Source organism: Telmatherina bonti (genome assembly GCF_933228915.1).
Source record: "Telmatherina bonti genome assembly, chromosome: 6".
Lineage (NCBI taxonomy): Eukaryota > Metazoa > Chordata > Actinopteri > Atheriniformes > Telmatherinidae > Telmatherina > Telmatherina bonti.
Window position 1 is genome coordinate 7,285,206 of NC_136624.1, and position 18,217 is coordinate 7,303,422.

At 42.9% G+C, this 18,217-nt stretch overlaps 2 protein-coding genes across 2 annotated transcripts; one reads left to right on the top strand and one right to left on the bottom strand.

Annotated features, from left to right (window-relative positions):
- Nucleotides 1–545: 545 nt before the first annotated feature.
- traip (TRAF-interacting protein) lies at nucleotides 546–7,342 on the bottom strand (the record flags this gene model as incomplete). Its single annotated transcript, XM_079242564.1, has 16 exons — nucleotides 7,209–7,342; nucleotides 4,674–4,792; nucleotides 4,523–4,580; nucleotides 4,367–4,447; nucleotides 4,244–4,283; nucleotides 4,038–4,165; nucleotides 3,869–3,963; nucleotides 3,665–3,778; nucleotides 2,093–2,180; nucleotides 1,932–2,021; nucleotides 1,772–1,860; nucleotides 1,541–1,696; nucleotides 1,380–1,425; nucleotides 1,204–1,302; nucleotides 1,058–1,108; nucleotides 546–653 (listed from the first exon to the last, which is right to left on the bottom strand). Exons 2-16 carry the CDS (start codon nucleotides 4,769–4,771, stop codon nucleotides 546–548), a joined length of 1,341 nt encoding a protein of 446 aa, XP_079098690.1. The 5' UTR covers nucleotides 4,772–4,792; nucleotides 7,209–7,342.
- On the top strand, nucleotides 7,215–16,934 carry mon1a (MON1 secretory trafficking family member A). The gene is made up of 5 exons (XM_079242563.1): nucleotides 7,215–7,439; nucleotides 10,692–11,078; nucleotides 11,158–11,923; nucleotides 13,190–13,337; nucleotides 16,341–16,934. Exons 1-5 carry the CDS (start codon nucleotides 7,316–7,318, stop codon nucleotides 16,479–16,481), a joined length of 1,566 nt encoding a protein of 521 aa, XP_079098689.1. The 5' UTR covers nucleotides 7,215–7,315; the 3' UTR covers nucleotides 16,482–16,934.
- The last annotated feature ends 1,283 nt before the right edge of the window (nucleotides 16,935–18,217 follow it).

Genomic DNA, 18,217 nt, shown 5'->3' on the forward strand with positions numbered 1-18,217 from the left:
ATTTGGTGCCAGAAAAAAGAAAAGATTAGAGACAAATTCTCCTTTTAGGAAGCATTAAAATTCACTGTAGTGATGCTAGAAAAGGTGACTGGATGAGCAGCGCTGTGCTCTTTGTTATCTGGTCTCAGGTTTAACAGTTTCAACAGGATTTTCGAGGATTTCCTCCAGTTTGTCATTAGGAATGCACTCAGCCTGCAGTGCACGTTTCCCGTCTGCCAGACAGCCGTCCAGGCGATGCTGCCCTCTGCTGGACACTCCGCCTCACACGTCCTCGTAAATAATAAAAACATGAATGAATCGTCTCACAGACCTTATAAAAATACCTTTTTTTTATTATAGTTAGCTCACATCTGAATACCTGCGTTAGGTTACCATGGAGATGTGGGGAAAAAAATCATTACAGGAGGAAATCTGCTGAAACAAATGTTCATGTCGAGATAAAAATAAAAAGCACGTCTGGTTTGTCCAAAGCAAAGTCCGATACTGGTTTTAAATAAAAGTCCTGTGGCTGAACTGGCCAGTTCAGCACCAACCAACTGGAAACGTTACTCCAGGAAGCTGTCCAGAGTCAGGCAGTGGGAAACCTTGGAGGGGGGACGGCTCACTTTTTTTCTTTTAGCCTTCATCAGCGGGCGAATCTCTGACAGAGGAGACTGGAGGCGAGCGTGTGGTTAAGGAGCGATGCAACCCGTTTAACTCACACAGTTCTTGGCTTTAATAACTGATTAAATGCTCACTTTGCTGCTGGACTCTCAGACACACGGGAACGGTAAATGATGCATTTTTAGGTTTTTAGCTTAATGTTTGGATTTGCAAAAGTCCTGTAACGAGTATCCGACGTGAAACTACGCATGAGAGAAATCCTGCGAGTCTGCAGCGACAATCCGAGCTGAGAAAACACACAGATTTTCTAATGTAAAACTGGATTTTAAATCAACTGAGCAGCAGCTTTAAGCAGCTTGTTTGGGTTTACGTTTCTCTGAAAAGTTTTCATGAACGAGTTAAAAACATGTAGCTCTGAAAGACTCGCTCCGATGGGAAGCGTCAGGAAGGATACGGGCTGGATGAACTTAGTTCGTCCTCCTAATCCGTCATAACCGCTTCGGACCTGAAAAACAAAACATTTCCAACTCATAATTTGAATCAAAAAGCATTTAAAAAGGTAAAAAAAAAAAAAAAAATCAGGATAAAAGCTGTAATTACAGCTCCGGGCTTCTGCTGAGGGTCCAACATGCTGCCCAGCGTCTTCTTCCTGAAGAGCAGCGAGTTCCTCAGAAACGGGACCGGATCTTCACCCTGAGGCTGAAATAAACAGATGAGTGAAAAACATTCCCTAAACACCAGAATGTGAAGCCGCTGGCAGGTAGAGGCGAGCCCACCTTGTGAAAAAACGAGGCTTTTTCACCCCGTTTGGACGCAGAAGTCCTGGAAAAGAGCGATAAAACCATCAGAAACGATAGCAGGAAGATTATTTATACTTTAAAAGCACAAAAACCAGCTTCCACGGAGTGTTCACGTTCCGCTTCAACGTGTGACTCACGCAGGAGCGTCGAGACGCATCTTCTTAGCCGCGAGCGGCGGCGGTCTCTTGGCCACGTCGTCGGGGGTTTGGACGTCGTAGGTCATGTTCAGATCTATGTCGTCCAGATCTGCGGGCTGGTGGAGGCGAGGCTGCTGCAGCTCCAGTGGAGCGGGGCTGAAACGCAGAGCAGCCGTTTTCACCGACGTCGTGTGTGTGTGTGTGTGTGTGTGTGTGCGGGACGGGACGCACCTTTCAAAGACGAGCCTGCTGAGGGCTTCGTTGGTGCGTGTTGGCGTGCTCAGAGTCTTCTGGAGGAACTCCACCTTCTTCTTTAGACTCTGTGAGGAGGTTCAGACATCAGCGCCGCCTGCGGCGAGGAGAGAAAACGTTTTGGCGTGCGGGGACTTACAGAGATCTCCTTGTCGGCGTTGGCGAGGTCGTTCTGCAGGGACTTCATGTCCTCTCTGGCCTGGTTCGCCTCCATGGCAGCTTTCTGCAGCTGGAAGGACAGGAGAGACGTTTACTGCGGGAGCTGGAGACGAGACCCTGCGGTCTGCGACGCGAAGCTACCTTGTTGTTGGAGGAGAGAACTTCCCTTCTCAGTTTCTCACACATCTCGTTTGAAGACTTCAGGCTCCCTTTCAGGTTGTCGTACTCTCTGTGAGAGAAGAAGCAGCAACACGCGTGATGAGAAAAGAAACAACGAAGGATATTCATCATCATCTGCAAGTTTCTGCGTTGCATCGCCGCTCTACATAGATCTGCCATCCTAACGGCCACCTGAGGAGGTCGGGTTTCTGCCTCTCGCAGGGAAAGTACACCTAAAATACACGTCTGTATGTATAATCCTGGTCTCCACAGTAAGCTGAGACACATTACTGCAGGCGTGTCAGAATATACATACATGTTCCCATGTCAGAGCTAAGTCACCTGGATGGAACACGGTAGGACGTGGAAGTGTTTCTTCTCATAAAGGAAATACTTCTTTACTGTCAGTAAACACTGAGACTGCAACCAAATTCATGTAAGAGAGAGTACTTTTCTTCCAGCAGCAAGTACAGTAATACTAGCAGAGAGTACAGTAATTTTAACAAAAGGTAATACTAGCAAAGCGTAAAGTAATAGTATCAAAGACTACAGTAATTTTAGCAAAGTGTAAAGTAATACTAGAAAAGAGTAAAGTAATCCAAGCAAATACCAAAGTAATTTTGGCAAAGCGTAAAGTAATCCTAGCAAAGAGTAATACTAGCAAAGTGTAAAGTAATACTAGCAAAGCATAAAGTAATACTAGCGAAGCGTAAAGTAATACTAGCGAAGCGTAAAGTAATACTAGCGAAGACTGCAGTAATTTTAGCAAAGAGTAAAGTCATTATAGCAAAGAGTAAAATAATTTTAGTAAAGAGTGAAGTAATACTAGCAAATACTACAGCAATTTTAGCAAAGCTAAAGTAATTTTTGCAAGTACTATAGTATATTTAGCAAAGAGTAAAGTAATCCTAGCAAAGAGTAACACGAGCAAAGTGTAAAGTAATACGAGCAAATACCAAAGTAATTTTAGCAAAGCGTAATCATAGCAAAAAGTAAAGTAATCATAGCTAAGAGTCAAATCATTTTTAGCAAAATTAATACTAGCAAAGACTAGTACTTTTAGCAAAGCGTAAAGTAATCCTAGCAAAGAGTAATTAAGTAAAAGCGTAAAGTAATCCTAGCAAAGAGTAAAATAATATTTAGCAGAGAGTAAAGTATTCCCAGGAGCGAGTACAGTAACGTGGTGAGGAAGTGTCTACAGATAAAAAGTGAAACTGAGTGGTTTTGCAGGATCTAATTGAGCCGATATGCAGGTAAATATTTCAGGAAGCCATGAGCCGATGATGATGATGATGATGATGATGGACACCTTCATCAATGGACCATATTCTCTCTCCAGATTTTATGATTTATGCTGCATAAACACTTGTGTGTGTGTGTAAGTGTGTCTGTCACCACTAGAACCAGTAAAAACTTAAAGACCCAGTTCTCAGCGATGGCTGTCGGCTAATTCTGCTCCCAGCACGTGGCGACCCCCCCCCCAGCACGGAGCTGGACGCCGCATCAGACCCGGCGTGCAGGACGTCACACACCCAGTGTGTGGAAGCGACTTACTTCTTCAGAGAGACGCAGTAGATGGAGAGCTGCTCCACCGCCGCGTGGCTGACACCCATGTCCGTCATCATGGACTCCACCTCTGCTCTCTGTCCCTGCAGCAACACATCCAGGCTGGGGGGGCAAAACAGGAGTCTGCATCACTGTTTCATCACCAGAACCCCCCCTCCCCCCGATCAGGTGTCCTCCTACGCCTGAAGTCACCTCTCAAACGTTTTCAGCCTGGTCTTCAGTCTCCGAAGCTCCTCTTTCGCAGCGTGGACGTCGTTCTGCTGCGTCTCCAGATACGTCATCTGTTTCTGGGAGGTCGTATCGTTCTGTCAGCGCAGTCTGGAAAGTTAATGTGTTAAAAGAACCGCGAAGAGAGCCTTACTCTGAGAGCGGAACACAGCATCTCTTTATCCATCACTTCCTTCCGCACGCCGTCCAGCTCTCTCCTCTGCTTGTCCAGCGTCTCCTTCAAGTTATCCATCGTCTTCTGTTTGTCCCGCCAGTCTCGCTCTGCAAATCCACGAGACAGAAGATTCAGTCATCACCTCCACACAGCCACAAAACTCACGGCTTGGTTTGCTCGCTCACCTTTGGAGCTCATAAGCACCTTCATCCGATCGAGCTCATTCTGAGGGAAAAATAAAATAAATATAGGTACACAAAAACACCTCAAATGTCCAAAACTGGGACATGTTTCTGCAGGTTTAGTACCTGCAGGCTCTCTGGATCTGCTTCGCTCTTCTCTCCATCAACATCAAAGAAGAGCTTGTTGATGATGTGCCTCGTGCTGACCTGCAGACAAGAGGAAAAGTCACTCATCTGTAATCATTCCAGCTGAAAAGCAGCTTCCGGGTGGAGTCAACCAACCTGTTTGCGACACTGCGGGCAGGTTTTTGTTGGGGCCGTCTGGAACCACTGAAGAAGACTGAATAATGAGGAACAGAAGAGCAATCACACGTGAAAAGTTGGCATGAAACCGACACGGACACTCTGGATTTGCTGTGTGAAGTGACGTTACCATTCGTAGTGAAAAGTGTGCCCGCAGTGAATGGCAGCAACATCTCTGGCGTGATCGAAGAAATCCGAGCAAATGGTGCAGTACGCTCGGATAGGCATCGTTCTGCCACAAGGTTAATCCTGTTATTAAATAAGGAGATGCATTAAGGTATAAAAAGTATATTTATAGGTCCTTTCTCATATTGATTAGTCAGTCAGATGTTTGTGAGCAATAATAACAGAGCATTTCAGGAGATCTTTTATTTAGAGTACATAATAAAACCTCCTGAATTGTACCCCCACATGTACATGCATCTACTAGGGAGAGTGGCACATTGAGAGTGACGTATGTTGTTTTTATTGTGATTTTAACCATGTCTGTCTGATCAATTATTTATTTTTAATATGCACTTGAAGATTGAGTGTTTTTATTGAGTTGCCGGACAATTTGAATTTCCCTTTTAGGGATGAATAAAGTCCTATCTCTCTCTCTCTCTCTATATCTCTATTTATACCTATCTCTCTATAGTCCTATCTATCTCTCTATCTCTCTATAGTCCTATCTATCTCTCTATCTCTCTATAGTCCTATCTATCTCTCTATCTATAGTCCTATCTATCTCTCTATCTATAGTCCTATCTATCTCTCTATCTATAGTCCTATCTATCTCTCTATCTATAGTCCTATCTATCTCTCTATCTATAGTCCTATCTATCTCTCTATCTATAGTCCTATCTATCTCTCTATCTATAGTCCTATCTATCTCTCTATCTATAGTCCTATCTATCTCTCTATCTATCTATAGTCCTATCTATCTCTCTATCTATCTATAGTCCTATCTATCCATCTATCTATCTAAAGTCCTATCTATCTACGGTATCTATCTATATTGTCAGATCTTGTGCTGCTGTTGTCAGACATTGTACTGATGCAAAGTACTTGTGCTTAGGTATATACTACTTATTTTCATCTGCAGAGGTCTAAAACTGTGGAGTGATATAGTACAAGCTCAGGTGTGTCCTAGGATCAGCTCTGTCAGGTTCACATCTAATAATATCTGGAAAAACTGACGCTCCTGTCTATATTTGTTCATTTCTTCTTGCATTGCACTTCTTCTTTTGTTGTATCTACCATTATTTTTTATTTTTCTATTTCTATGGACCTGGATTCTGTGTCCTGAACAAAGCTTGAACTGAACTGAATTGAATGAACTCTACATATTTGCAACACCGAAGTAGCTAAAACAGCTACTTGGCTAAGCTTGAGCTAGCTCTCTGCCGAATAATCGATGTTCAGACTTACCATACAAAGACGTTAAGTGAATGTTTGTCCCTCGTAGCGACATCAAAAATTCTTAATCTTATCTATAACGTTTATTTTATCCATGTTAACGTGAAACCATTAGCGAGAGTTTGACTTGCAAATACAAACACGATGCTGTGTTTCCGCGCTGCACGTTCAAACGCAAGCCCCGCCCCTATATGGTGCGTCCAGGGCCGCTCGTTTTTCTGCTTCCCAGTTTTCACACATTAGCGCATCTTAAACGTCTAAAACACAGGTGTCAAACTCCAGTCCTCGAGGGCGGGCATCCTACAGGTTTTAGTTGTCTCCATGCTCCAATACACCTGACCGACATTCATAAATAGGTTGACAAGAATCTGCTGTATCCATTTGATTTGTAACAACTGTGTTGGTAGAGGGAAACAACATAAACCTGCCGGATACTGGCCCTCGAGGACAGGAGTTTGACACCCCTGACCTAAAATATATCACATCCTATTTTACAAATAAACAAATATTTAAGAGCCCTATAAATGTTTAATATCTAATCTAGCAAATAATTTAAACTCGAGAATCATCGATGTAGCAATTAATTTTTTGATGCCCGAAGTTCTATGAATGCACCACGAACATTTATATAAATAGCTCTAGCTAAATACGATAAATAAAACGTACTCTAGGTCTACTAAATTGTACACTTTTTTCTATATATGTTGTTTGGTTTTTTTTCCAAATAAATATTTAATTACATTTTATGCTTTTCAATGTGTCCTGATGTATTTTCCATGTTTCTGTCTTTTCCCCTAAATAAAAACTACATATCCCAGAATTCCTACTTCCGCCATATAGCTCGGCAACATCTGTTTAGCTTAACCTAGCTGGTGCATCTGTCACACGCGAGTTGTGGAGTGTATTTATCCCACGCAGACAAATGTGGAGATGAAAGGTAACAGTTTGGGGGGAATATATAACTTTGGACTGATTTAAGCTAATGCAAGCGGGTCTAGATAGCTTTAGATTCAGTTTATGTTAGGTTGAAGCCAGGAATCAAAGTGGCCTTTGAAGTTCAGCTTTAGCTTCTTTAAGATCGACTGGAGGAAATCAAAGATCATTTGGTTGTTTAAAAGATTAGTAAATACTCTGACAAAACCCACATTTCTGCTCTAGTTTAGTTTTATTTTAACCTGGCCCCAACTTTAGCTCTTTAGAAACCAGAAGTGTCACTATCAGGCCGTTACATTCCTACCAAAGAAGCGATTAAATCCAGTTTGTTCACCATTAACAGCTTGATCAGCTGTTCTAGCCTCAGTCACGAGCTCCCGACCTTTGGTCCAGCCTGAGCTGTTTGTCCTTCCAGGTGTGTTGGTGCCATAAGCAGCCGTGATGGATGGAGAAGCCCAAAGGGCCACTGTGTCCGTGGAAAATGGGACACTTGCTCCTGCAGATCGCCTCCGCTCGGAGAGAGCTGACAGCCCGACACCTGGTCTGGTGGAGGGAACCGAACCAGGTGAGCTCAGGTCTGATGGCCAGAGGCCTCATATGGGGGGTAAAATAAGCTGAAATTGACTAAAGTAATAATAAATAAAAATTTTATGAAAATCATTACATTATTTTCTAATTCTGTTTCAATAGAAATATTTTTTTAAAGCAAACAAATAAGATAATTTAGTACATATTAAATGAGTCATAAAGTAATATTTAGTTGAACAATCCTTTAATGTTTCCGCTCCAGTCAGGTGTTTTCTGTTCCTCTCAGTCAGACTTCTGCACCTGTTGACAGGTATTTTGTCCCACTGTTCAACAGAAAAGGGCTCTAATTTGTCCAGGACCAATTTGTTTGGTTTTTTTTCTTTCTTCAACTCAATTAAATGAAATTATATATTATATATTACTAAGTTATATTTTTGCTAATTTTTAGTTTTTGTTCCTTTTTTAACCCCTTAACAGTCACCCCCCAAAATGCCAAATGCGCCTGAAAAGACATACCCAAATTAAAGTAGCTGCTGTTCTCGAACCCTTTGGAGTGCAATCAAAAGCATGGTCTCTTTTTAAAGAAAACACTCTAAAGTTTTACCCTGAGCTTTCAAATTTATTGTAACTGTAACCAGCTTGAAGTTATTGAAGTTGGAACACAAGGAAATTTCTGTTTTTTTCCCTCGTCTGAATTTCTCTTCTACTTTGTCAACATGCTGCACATGGAGAGATGGAGATATGGACTGGAAAATGAGCTGGAGCCGTAGCATGAAGCCTTTCCTATGACAAGTTAAAATTTGGTGACAATAGCAGCCACAATTATTATTCTATGAGGACTTCACTGTAAGTATGTTCATGCGCTCCCCAAAGTGGCCATTTGGAGTCTCCAAATGGCCACTTTGGATGCTCCAACTTCAATAAGCTATAACTCCAGAACACTTCAACATACAGTCATCAATGAGACTCTAATGAAAGGTGGAATCAAGAGGAATCTTGTTGTATATCCATATTTACTATCAGTATTATTGAAATTCACCAGGTGATGCATAAACACACTAAAAGGTTATTTTTTCTATTGTGCATTATAATAAAAGAGTCAGAATAAGTTTTACAGTCATCATGTTTATATATGTAAACAATATCATGCCATGTTATGTAATGGAAACAAAATGTAATAATAAAAACACCATAACACAATACAATTGACATATTTACATTAGATTTGAACTATTATCTGATAAAGAGCGTTTGTAAAAGTAAAGTAAAAAAGCAGGAGAGCAGAATATGTAGCTGTTATGATGAGCAGGGGTCCTGGTGGTCTGAAGGGCAGGAATGTAGTCTTCCTCTGGAAGGAGCTGGTCCTTCTTCATCTGAAGAGCTGCTGGGTTTCCATCACAATCAGATGACAGACTAATAAAGACAAGAAGTTTTTATCCCACATTAGTCCTGCGACTGTAATGAGTTTATGTTCTAACACACACACATCGCTGCACGCACACAGAGTATGGAAGCGGTCCACACACACGCAGATAAATCAGCAGCAGCTCATTTTTTTCTTTCTATGATTTTGTATCTATGAACAAATGTTTACAACTGGAGGGAAATAGAGGTGTTGAACCGCTGCGTCTCTTTCATCGCTGCTCTTTTTGCTTCACGCACACTCGGACTGAACGACACCCGCATGAACGGTTCCCCCGATCCGGGGTCTGACTTCCCCCCGATCCGGGGTCTGACTTCCCCCGATCCGGGGTCTGACTTCCCCCGATCCGGGGTCTGACTTCCCCCCGATCCGGGGTCTGACTTACCCCGGTCCGGGGTCTGACGTTTTAGAGCCGAGACCCGAAAGTTTTCTAACAAACCAGGTCCCACGTCTTTACAAACAGAACCACTGGAAATACGGCAACAGTAAGAAAACAATGCAGGCGCCCCCACCCCTCCTCCCCCATCCCGACGCACAAAGTAAACAAGCCCGTTCCCAGACTGCAGGCTTACTTGTGGTTCCGAGAGTCTCAAAGAGCCGAGCAGGAGGCAGAGCCTTTGGTTATCAGGCCCCTCTCTTATGGAATAAGCTCCCAGTTAGTGTTAGGGAAGCAGACACCCTCCCCACCTTTAAGACTAGGCTGAAGACTTATCTTTTTGATAAGTCCTATAGCTAGGGATGGTTAGCATCCCTTAGTTATGCTGCTATAGGTTTAGACTGCTGAGGGACATTTCCTGATACACTGAGCTTCTTTCTTTTTCTCTTTATTTCTCTCTTTTATCCCCCCCCCATAACAGTGTTGCATCATTAACATGTCTCCCGTCTCAGCAGGTCTCCCTGGCCGGGAGTAGCAGTTCCTGTTGTCTGTTGTCTTTCTGTCCTCTTCCCCCCACACAGCAGAGGCAGATGGCTGCCTGTCCTGAGCCGGGTTCTGCCGGAGGTTTCCTTCCTGTTAAAAGGGAGTTTTTTCCTTCCCACTGTCGCCGTGTGCTTGCTCAGGGTGGGGGATTGAGTTGGACTCAACTCAATCTGTTGGTTTCCTTATATAGGCTGTTATGAATTGGCTTTCATTATGTTTTCCCCTCTGTCTGTAAAGCGTCTTGAGATGGCATTGCCGTGATTTGACGCTATATAAATAAAGTTGAATTGAATTGAATTGAACTGATTTACAAACAAAACTTTACAACTTGTAACCAAATGTTTTTAACTGTAAAGAGAAGAGGACTCAATTTTATGCGCAATGGTTGTAGTTTCTGACGTACAAACATTGGTTTTGATTGAAGTTGGAGAAGTATGCTTTCTATATTTTCTTTTCATTGGAACCTAGTTTATTTCTATCTCTACAAAAATAATTTAAATCCTCACTTTTTTTTTTTTTGCTCTCAAAAATAATTTTTTGTTTCAAATTGAACTTATTTGATTGGATAATAAAGAAACAATTTTCTTTCCATACATAAATGTGATTCGCACATTAGATGTAGCTGTGTTTAAAAAAGAACTTAATATTTTCCATTTTCACATGTGAACACAGAAGAATATGCAAAGGTCTTGTTTAGAGATAATTACTAAAGGCATTTTGTCATTTAAAAGAATAATAATGCAGCTTGTGCACGTTTTATATAGTTAATTTTAATCCATTGATTTAAGCAAAACTGCTTTTTAAGCCCTTGTATTTTTGTTTTGTGGTTTTAAGATTCACCTCTGACTCAAAACATTGTGTACGAGACACAATCCAGTTGGTTTGCATTGTTATCAAGCTGCAAATGAGACTCACTGTCCTCATTTCTCCTCTCCAAACGACTGCAGGTGCTGGTCAGAAGAGTGCCATGTTTGTTCACGCACAGTCCTTCGAAGATCTGACCGCTGAGGCGGCGGCAGAGACGCAGACGGAGGCCGAGCTGGATAAGTCGGGAGGCGACAACGAGGAGGAGTTTAAGGTCCTCGTTGGGGAGAAAACCATGGAGAAGCAGCAAAACAGGGAGTTTTCATCAGATAGCAGGACTAAAGAGGAAGACGTTTGTAGCGAAGCGTGGCGGAGCCATAAAAAACACGTCTTTGTATTGAGCGAGGCGGGAAAGCCGATCTACACCCGCTACGGCACCGAGGAGGCTTTGTCCAGCACCATGGGGGTGATGATGGCACTCGTATCCTTCGTGGAGGCTGAGAAGAACATCATCCGCTCCATCCATGCAGGTCAGCGTCTCTGTGATGTTTGGTCAGATGAAATGTGTTTATCGTTTATTCACCGCGGTGAAACCTCTGTTTGCATCAGATGGCTGTAAAGTGGTCTTCCTCACCAAGAGTCCGCTGGTCCTGGTGGGCGTGTCCCGGACCTGTCAGTCAGACAAAGAGCTCCTGAGGGAGCTGCAGTACATCTACTACCAGATCGTCAGTCTCCTCACGCTCACCCAGCTCAACCACATCTTCAAGCACAAGCAGAACTATGACCTGCGGCGCTTGCTAGCCGGCTCCGAGTACCTCACCGACAACCTGCTGCAGCGCCTGGAGCGAGACCCCGGCCTGCTGCTCAGCGCCGTCACCTGCCTGCCTCTGGCCAGCTCGGCCCGGGATGTCGTCTCGTCCAGCCTGCAGGCCGCCAAAGCCAAAAACCTGGTGTTCTCCATCCTGCTGGCCGGGGACCGCCTGGTCACGCTGGTCAGGAAAAAGGACCAGTTCCTGCACCACATAGACTTGCACTTGGTCTTCAACCTCGTCGGCTCTTCTTCGTCCTTCCGAGAAGGCGAGGGTTGGACGCCTATCTGTCTGCCAAAGTTCAACACAGCCGGATTCTTCCACGCTCACATTTCCTACCTGGAGCCTGGATCCGAGCTCTGCCTGATCCTGGTCTCCACCGACCGAGAGGACTTCTTTAACATGTCCGACTGCAAGCAGCGTTTCATGGAGAGGCTGAGTAAGCGCAGCGCCTACCAGGTTCTGAAGGAGGCGCTGAAATGTCCCAACTACGCGGTGGCGCAGGTGGGCATCCCGGAGCTCAGGCACTTCCTGTACAAGTCAAAGAGCTCGGGGTTGTACACCAGGTGAGAAGATCAAACACGTCACATTTACTTGTTTTTGAGTTTAAATCATAGATTGTAAATGACAGATGGACAGAGCCTCTGGTGGTTAAAAGTGCGGAAATGCATAAATATGCAGTTCCCTCTTCATCCACTAGGGGTTGTAAAACAGAGCAAATCCCCATAGACTCCCATGTTAAAAAGACCAACTTCACAGCAGAAATAAACATGTTTAAAGCCTGATACATGAACATTTTCGGTTTAATAGGTAAGATTTACCTTCATGACAACTGTGGAGGGAGTTGTTCTCCATGGCTTCGCCAAAATTCTCCCATGCCTAAATTTTTGCCTTGGCAGCAGCCAAGGCTGCATCCTGCTTAGCCTGTTGGTACCATAGACTGTATGTAGAAAGATGGACAGAGCCTCCAGTGGTCAAAAGTGAAGCCTATGCGGAAGTGCATAAAACTGCAGTTCCCCCTTCATCCACTAGGGGCTCCAAACAGAGCAAATCCCCATAGACTCCCATGTTAAAAAGACCAACTTCACAGCAGAAATAAACATGTTTACAGCCTGGTACAAAAATCCATTTTAGGTTTAATAGGTCAGGTTTACCTTCATGACAACTATGGGGGAGTGAATTTTTTTCTAACTTGCCCATTTAAGTAATCTCAAAGTTCGGCATATTTAGTGGCATGTCCTTTTGATTGACAGGTGCCCGATCTCCTGCTTAAAGCAAGAAGAACATAGAACAACCGCGGTTTTTAGCCAGTTAACAACGTGACTTAGTTTTAGCCTGCTTACCTCCGTTAGCCGGTTAGCTCCTGTTATCTCCGGGTTAGCTCGGTTAGCTCTTAGCTACAGAAAGTTCGGAGTTCGCTCGACGTCAATCATCCACCATGACGCTCACAGCCCCCCTCTCAGCTCCACCTCTTTGCCCATATTTGTATTTTCCGGGCGAGACGACACGCATGGCCCTGCCAAGATCTGGATGGTAGGAACCGCCCACCGAGCTTCAATTCAGCTCTTTAGAAACCTACAGGTGACGTCACGGAGGCTCCGTCCATCTTTTTATATACAGTCTATGGTTTAAATCCTTAAATGGGTGACTCTAAATTGTCCCGAGAAATGAGTGAATGGTTGTCTCTCTGCATGGACTGTCCAGGTGTACCTTGCCTCTCACCCAGGGATTACTGGGAAAGGCTCCAGCTTCCCCTTGACCCTTAATCTGAACAAGCGGTTAAGAAAACAGCTGGATGAATTCCTTATTTGTGCGATTTTTGCCTTTTTCAGCCCAGAGTTTCCAGCAGTATACCAGTCTGATGAGGAACAGGAGCGACTGATGGGCCTGTACCAGGACCTTCACAGCTGTTTACACCACCCGACCAGACCTCTCCGCTCCTTCTACCGCTGCAGTGAAACAGAAAACCTGCTGGCTTGGGTAAGCCGTTTCTAGACTGATGATTTTATCTTACGACGGTCTCCAAAACTCGCTCTGAACTTAAAGGCCTTAAAGTCCTCGGCAGCTGCAGCCTGGAACAGCTTCCAGACTGACTTAAAACTGCAGCAGCTGTTGAAAATGACCATTGCTTTTCCAGCTAGTTGTGCTTTCTCTGGTCTTTTTCCATCTTAGATTTATATTTTACATGTTTATACTCCATGTTTAAGGTCGTTTTAACCATTATCATTGCTTGTAATAGAAATTGGGTGGCTGCTGTCTTGATCAGGGCTTCCTTGAAAAATAAATTTTGTCATCTCAACAGGACTCAACAGGTAAAATAAAGGTTAAATAAAATCAAATAAAATAATCCCTTGTGGTGTCTAGGTTACTCAACAAAAATAGGGGGAAAAAGCAGATTTTTTACTTTATGTCTTTCAGGTCTGGTTTGAAATTAGAAAATAAAAAAAAAAAAAACGGAGGGAAAATTTAGAAAATACGAAATTACTCAGATTTAAAAATGGTTTTAAGTGTGTCAGTTTTTTATGTTTGTTATTGTGATGCAAAATAACAAAACAGTCTGTTAAACAACTTTACATGAATTGCCTTGTAGACCATCCTCAGTTACATGACGTCACATGCAAAAACTAAATATCGCAATAAAATAAAACGTTAATTTTTAAAAAGTTTTTACGTTCTCATGAGGTGGTTTTTCAGAAGTTTTGATATCAAAAGATATCGCAAAAGTGTCATGGAAACACTTTTTTCACATTTATGTGTCCTCGGATGTGACGTAGCGGGTCATGTGACCATTTCTGGTAAATATGGCGCGGTGTGGAACAAACAACAGTGAATTTCAGAGTTTTAGGAAATAAAATGAGGGAGAAAAGCTTACAAAAGCTATAGCAAATTCTCCGCAGCGAGTAGAAAACCCTAAAATAATGCTATGACGCGACCGTAAGCTGCACTTATGGTCACCCAAAACAAGATTTTACGAGAACTGAGGCTAATGCACGAAACACTGTTCAATGGAAACACATGCAAATCATAATAGTTGTTTGTCAAATCTCAAATATCGTTTTTTTGCTAAAAAAAAAAAAAAAAATTTAATGGAAACACAGCTATTGTCTTTTACGCCACCATGTTGGGTGGCTAAAAGCTAGCTGCTAAGTTGCTATTAACTGTTTCATAACAAGAATGGTGCGAGCAAACATCACTCTTTCCAAACCAGTTCAGGTCAGATGGTGATATTTAACAAAGAGTGTACTTCCTGATTTACAAACTTCTAAAACCTCCAGCTAACGGAGATTTAGCTACCAGATGTAGCTTCCCACCACATTTACGACGACCTGGTCAGTTTCACAGGAGCAGAATTAAAAGCTTACAAGTCGTTAGAGGTTTATTCGTGTTTGGTGGCAGGATGGGTATCAGAAACAAAGTATTTCCTCTTCATGTCAAAGTAAAAACCAGCAGACACAGAAAATGTTAGCATGATGTAAACATGAGGGATGTCTCCGTGTCGTATGTAGGAGTTAACCTTACTCTGAGAAAACGTTGATATTTTACAACTGTTTGACATCATGAAAGAAAAACGAAGCCCATAATGTTTTCTGTTTTTCTGTGTCAAATGATGGATAGTTAAACTTCGTGAAAATGGACCAAATTATGTGTCTAACCGATGCAGGAGATGGACAAAACTGTCCGTCCGTCTGTCTGCGTACCCATCTTCTGCATCCAGCATAAACGCGCCTTTAGATATCCGTCACTTTTCGCAGAAAACGGAGCAATATCACTGAAAATTACAGGGGCAGTGTTGAGTTGTAGAGCTCACATACAACTAGAGAAAGAAACAAACCAGAGAAGAAGAAGCTGACGCAGAAACCGCTAAATAAAAAGCCCCCAAAGAAGAAAATAACGGCAAACAGCTTTGTGGGTTTCTTCTTCTGGTGTTTTTGAATGGTTATAAACAACTTTATATGTCACCGCTAGCAACCGGTGTCAGAACCATAGACTGTATATAGAAAGATGGACGGAGCCTCCGTGACGTCAGCCGTAGGTTTCTGAAGAGCTGAATTGAAGCTCGGTAGGCGGTTCCTACCATCACCATCTTGGCAGGGGCATCTCGCCCGGAAAATACAAATATGGGCAAAGAGGTGGAGCTGAGCGGGGGGCTGTGAGCGTCATGGTGGATGATTGACATCGAGCGAACTCCGAGCTTTCTGTAGCTAAGAGCTAACCGAGCTAACCCGGAGATAACAGGAGTTAACCAGCTAACGGAGGTAAGCGGGCTAAAGCTAAGTAACATTGTTAACCAGCTAAAAACCGCGGTTGTTCTATGTTCTTCTTACTTTAAGCAGGAGATCGGGTACCTGTCAATCAAAAGGACACGCCCCTAAATATGCCGAACTTCGAGATTAAATTACTTTTAAACTGGCGAGTTAGAAAAAAATTCACTCCCCCCACAGTTGTCATGAAGGTAAACCTGACCTATGGAACCTAAAATGGATTTTTGAACCAGGCTGTAAACATGTTTATTTCTGCCGTGAAGTTGGTCTTTTTAACATGGGAGTCTATGGGGATTTGCTCTGTTTTGCAGCCCCTAATGGATGAAGGGGGAGCTGTAGTTTTATGCACTTCCGCATAGGCTTCACCTTTAACCGCCTGAGCATATACGGTCTATGGTCAGAACGTGGAGGTGAACTCTGAACTCGGCACTGCCCACTAGTGGATGAACTGTTTAACAATCGCGGCAACATGGAAGTCTGAATGTGGTGACGTATGACAACAGACGTCCTCCTTTACGTACGTAAGGGAGCAGAAATGGACCTTTACAGTCCTCTGAAAGTGGAATTTTCCTTCGTCATCAGCGTTGTATTAATGATGCCTATGGAAGAGGCTTCATGTATCGTGCGTTAATAAACGCGCAGCATCGTGTTTATCGGTCAGTTTGCACGTTGAAACCAGACCAAAGCTGCTTCCCTTCATGCTCTGCTTTCCTTCCCGCAGGTGACGAGCGGCTTCGAGCTCTACCTCTGCTTCAGCCCGCTGGCGACCAAGGCCTTGGCTGTCTCCGCTGTCAACAAACTGCTGAAGTGGATCAGGAAGGAGGAAGATCGCCTCTTCATCCTGAGTCCTCTCACATACTGAGCCATCGCTGCTTACCGCCTGGATTCCAGTCAGGAAGCAGCAACCATCTCAGAGGAGACCAATGATTGTCAGAGCTATGCATATCTTCATCCTGGGATCTGATTTAGAGCTAAAGGACTGATGAAGTGTTTTATCTGGCTAGCTTTTTATCATTTTAACCTGAATCGCTGGAGATGGACGCATCATCAGCACCGCTGTAGTTTCACCGCCGCCACGTCTCGCTGTTGCTCTTTTTAACTCCATGTTCTTTGCTAGAAACGTAAAATAAAAACTGGAAACTCCGCAGCTGCACTAGAATGTATTCAGTCGTACAACATGCTGGCAAAACGTGCTCTCCACATTCCCAGTGTGTTTTTAGGATTCCCAGAAACATTCCTGTTTTACCTCTTTCTGAAAGAGACACTCCATGACGGCGACGGGAAGTTGCTCGTGTTAACGTGTTATTCTAAGTGACTCCAGATGTAATCCCAGCTCTCTGAAGGACATTTGTTTTGTTTTTCTTGGTCTTTAACCATTAAATGATGTGTTTAATCATGGAGAATTTCTTTTACTTTAGCAATACAGCCTTCTGCCTCTGCTAATCATGCCTTAACTAACAGCTATTGTGACAAGCGACAGGAAGCATTTATGGCAGAGATCTTATATTGAAATAAAGGACAAGCTAAGAGACCAGTTTCTGTGTCGTCCTTTAATCATACAGGACACACCAGCATCGCTCTGTTGCATAAACAGTAAGTAAACTGCAAGCTGTGGAAGAATCTATGGGGACAACACCCGTCAAGGGACTATTTTCATTTAACTTTTCCTTTTTTTGAGAATAAACAAAATGCAGATAAATATTCTAAAGTGCAAATTATTTTGTTACTCATATAGTTGGCACTTGATTACAGGAAAAGTTTCCATTTTTCTCTGAAATACAGACAGACTGGAACATTTTCTGACTGGCGGAGGTAAAGTTTTCCGTAACAAGCCGGCGTGTGTTCTCTGAACACCTTCCTAGTTGTTTAGCAAATGGTAAGGATGATGGTTAATAACTCACTTAATTTTCACATTTCACACCCAAACCACGTCTTAGTGATGGCTCTGGTTTATTTTCACAATTAAAAAAAAAGAAAATAAATTTTATATATATATATATATATATATATATATATATATAATATATATATATATATATATATATATAAAGTATATGTGGGATGGGACCAGTACGGGTTTCGGGCCCACCAGTGTGAGAAATGCTGCTGTAAAATAGAGCTTGTTAGTTTCTACTGAAAGAGACTTTTTAAGTTTTCACAAGAGGCTTTTGACATCAGTGATATGTCGTTCATGAATGAGCTGGCTCAAAAAGACAATTCTTTATCATGAACCAGAAGAACTGTGTAAAAGAATGACTTTTTTATTATTATTATTATTATTTTTTTTTTTGCAAGGCGCAGGGTTAATTTGATGGGCTCACCATGCGGGGAATGACATGGACCATACGGGTGGCCAGATGTCACACTTTGTGTGGGCTAGTCCCGCATTACTATTACTTTTCACACGTCCCACAAAACGGGGCGCTGTCCCGCATTTTTACGACCAGTCTTCACTTTTATGAAGAAAAAAAACAAAAAAACAAAACTGGCTTTTACTAATTGTGTGTGGCTGTCACATCCCACCGCCTGCTTATTTGAGTTACACTTATGTCAATCAAACTAGGAGGCGGGACTTAATGCACATCTAGGATGCACCGG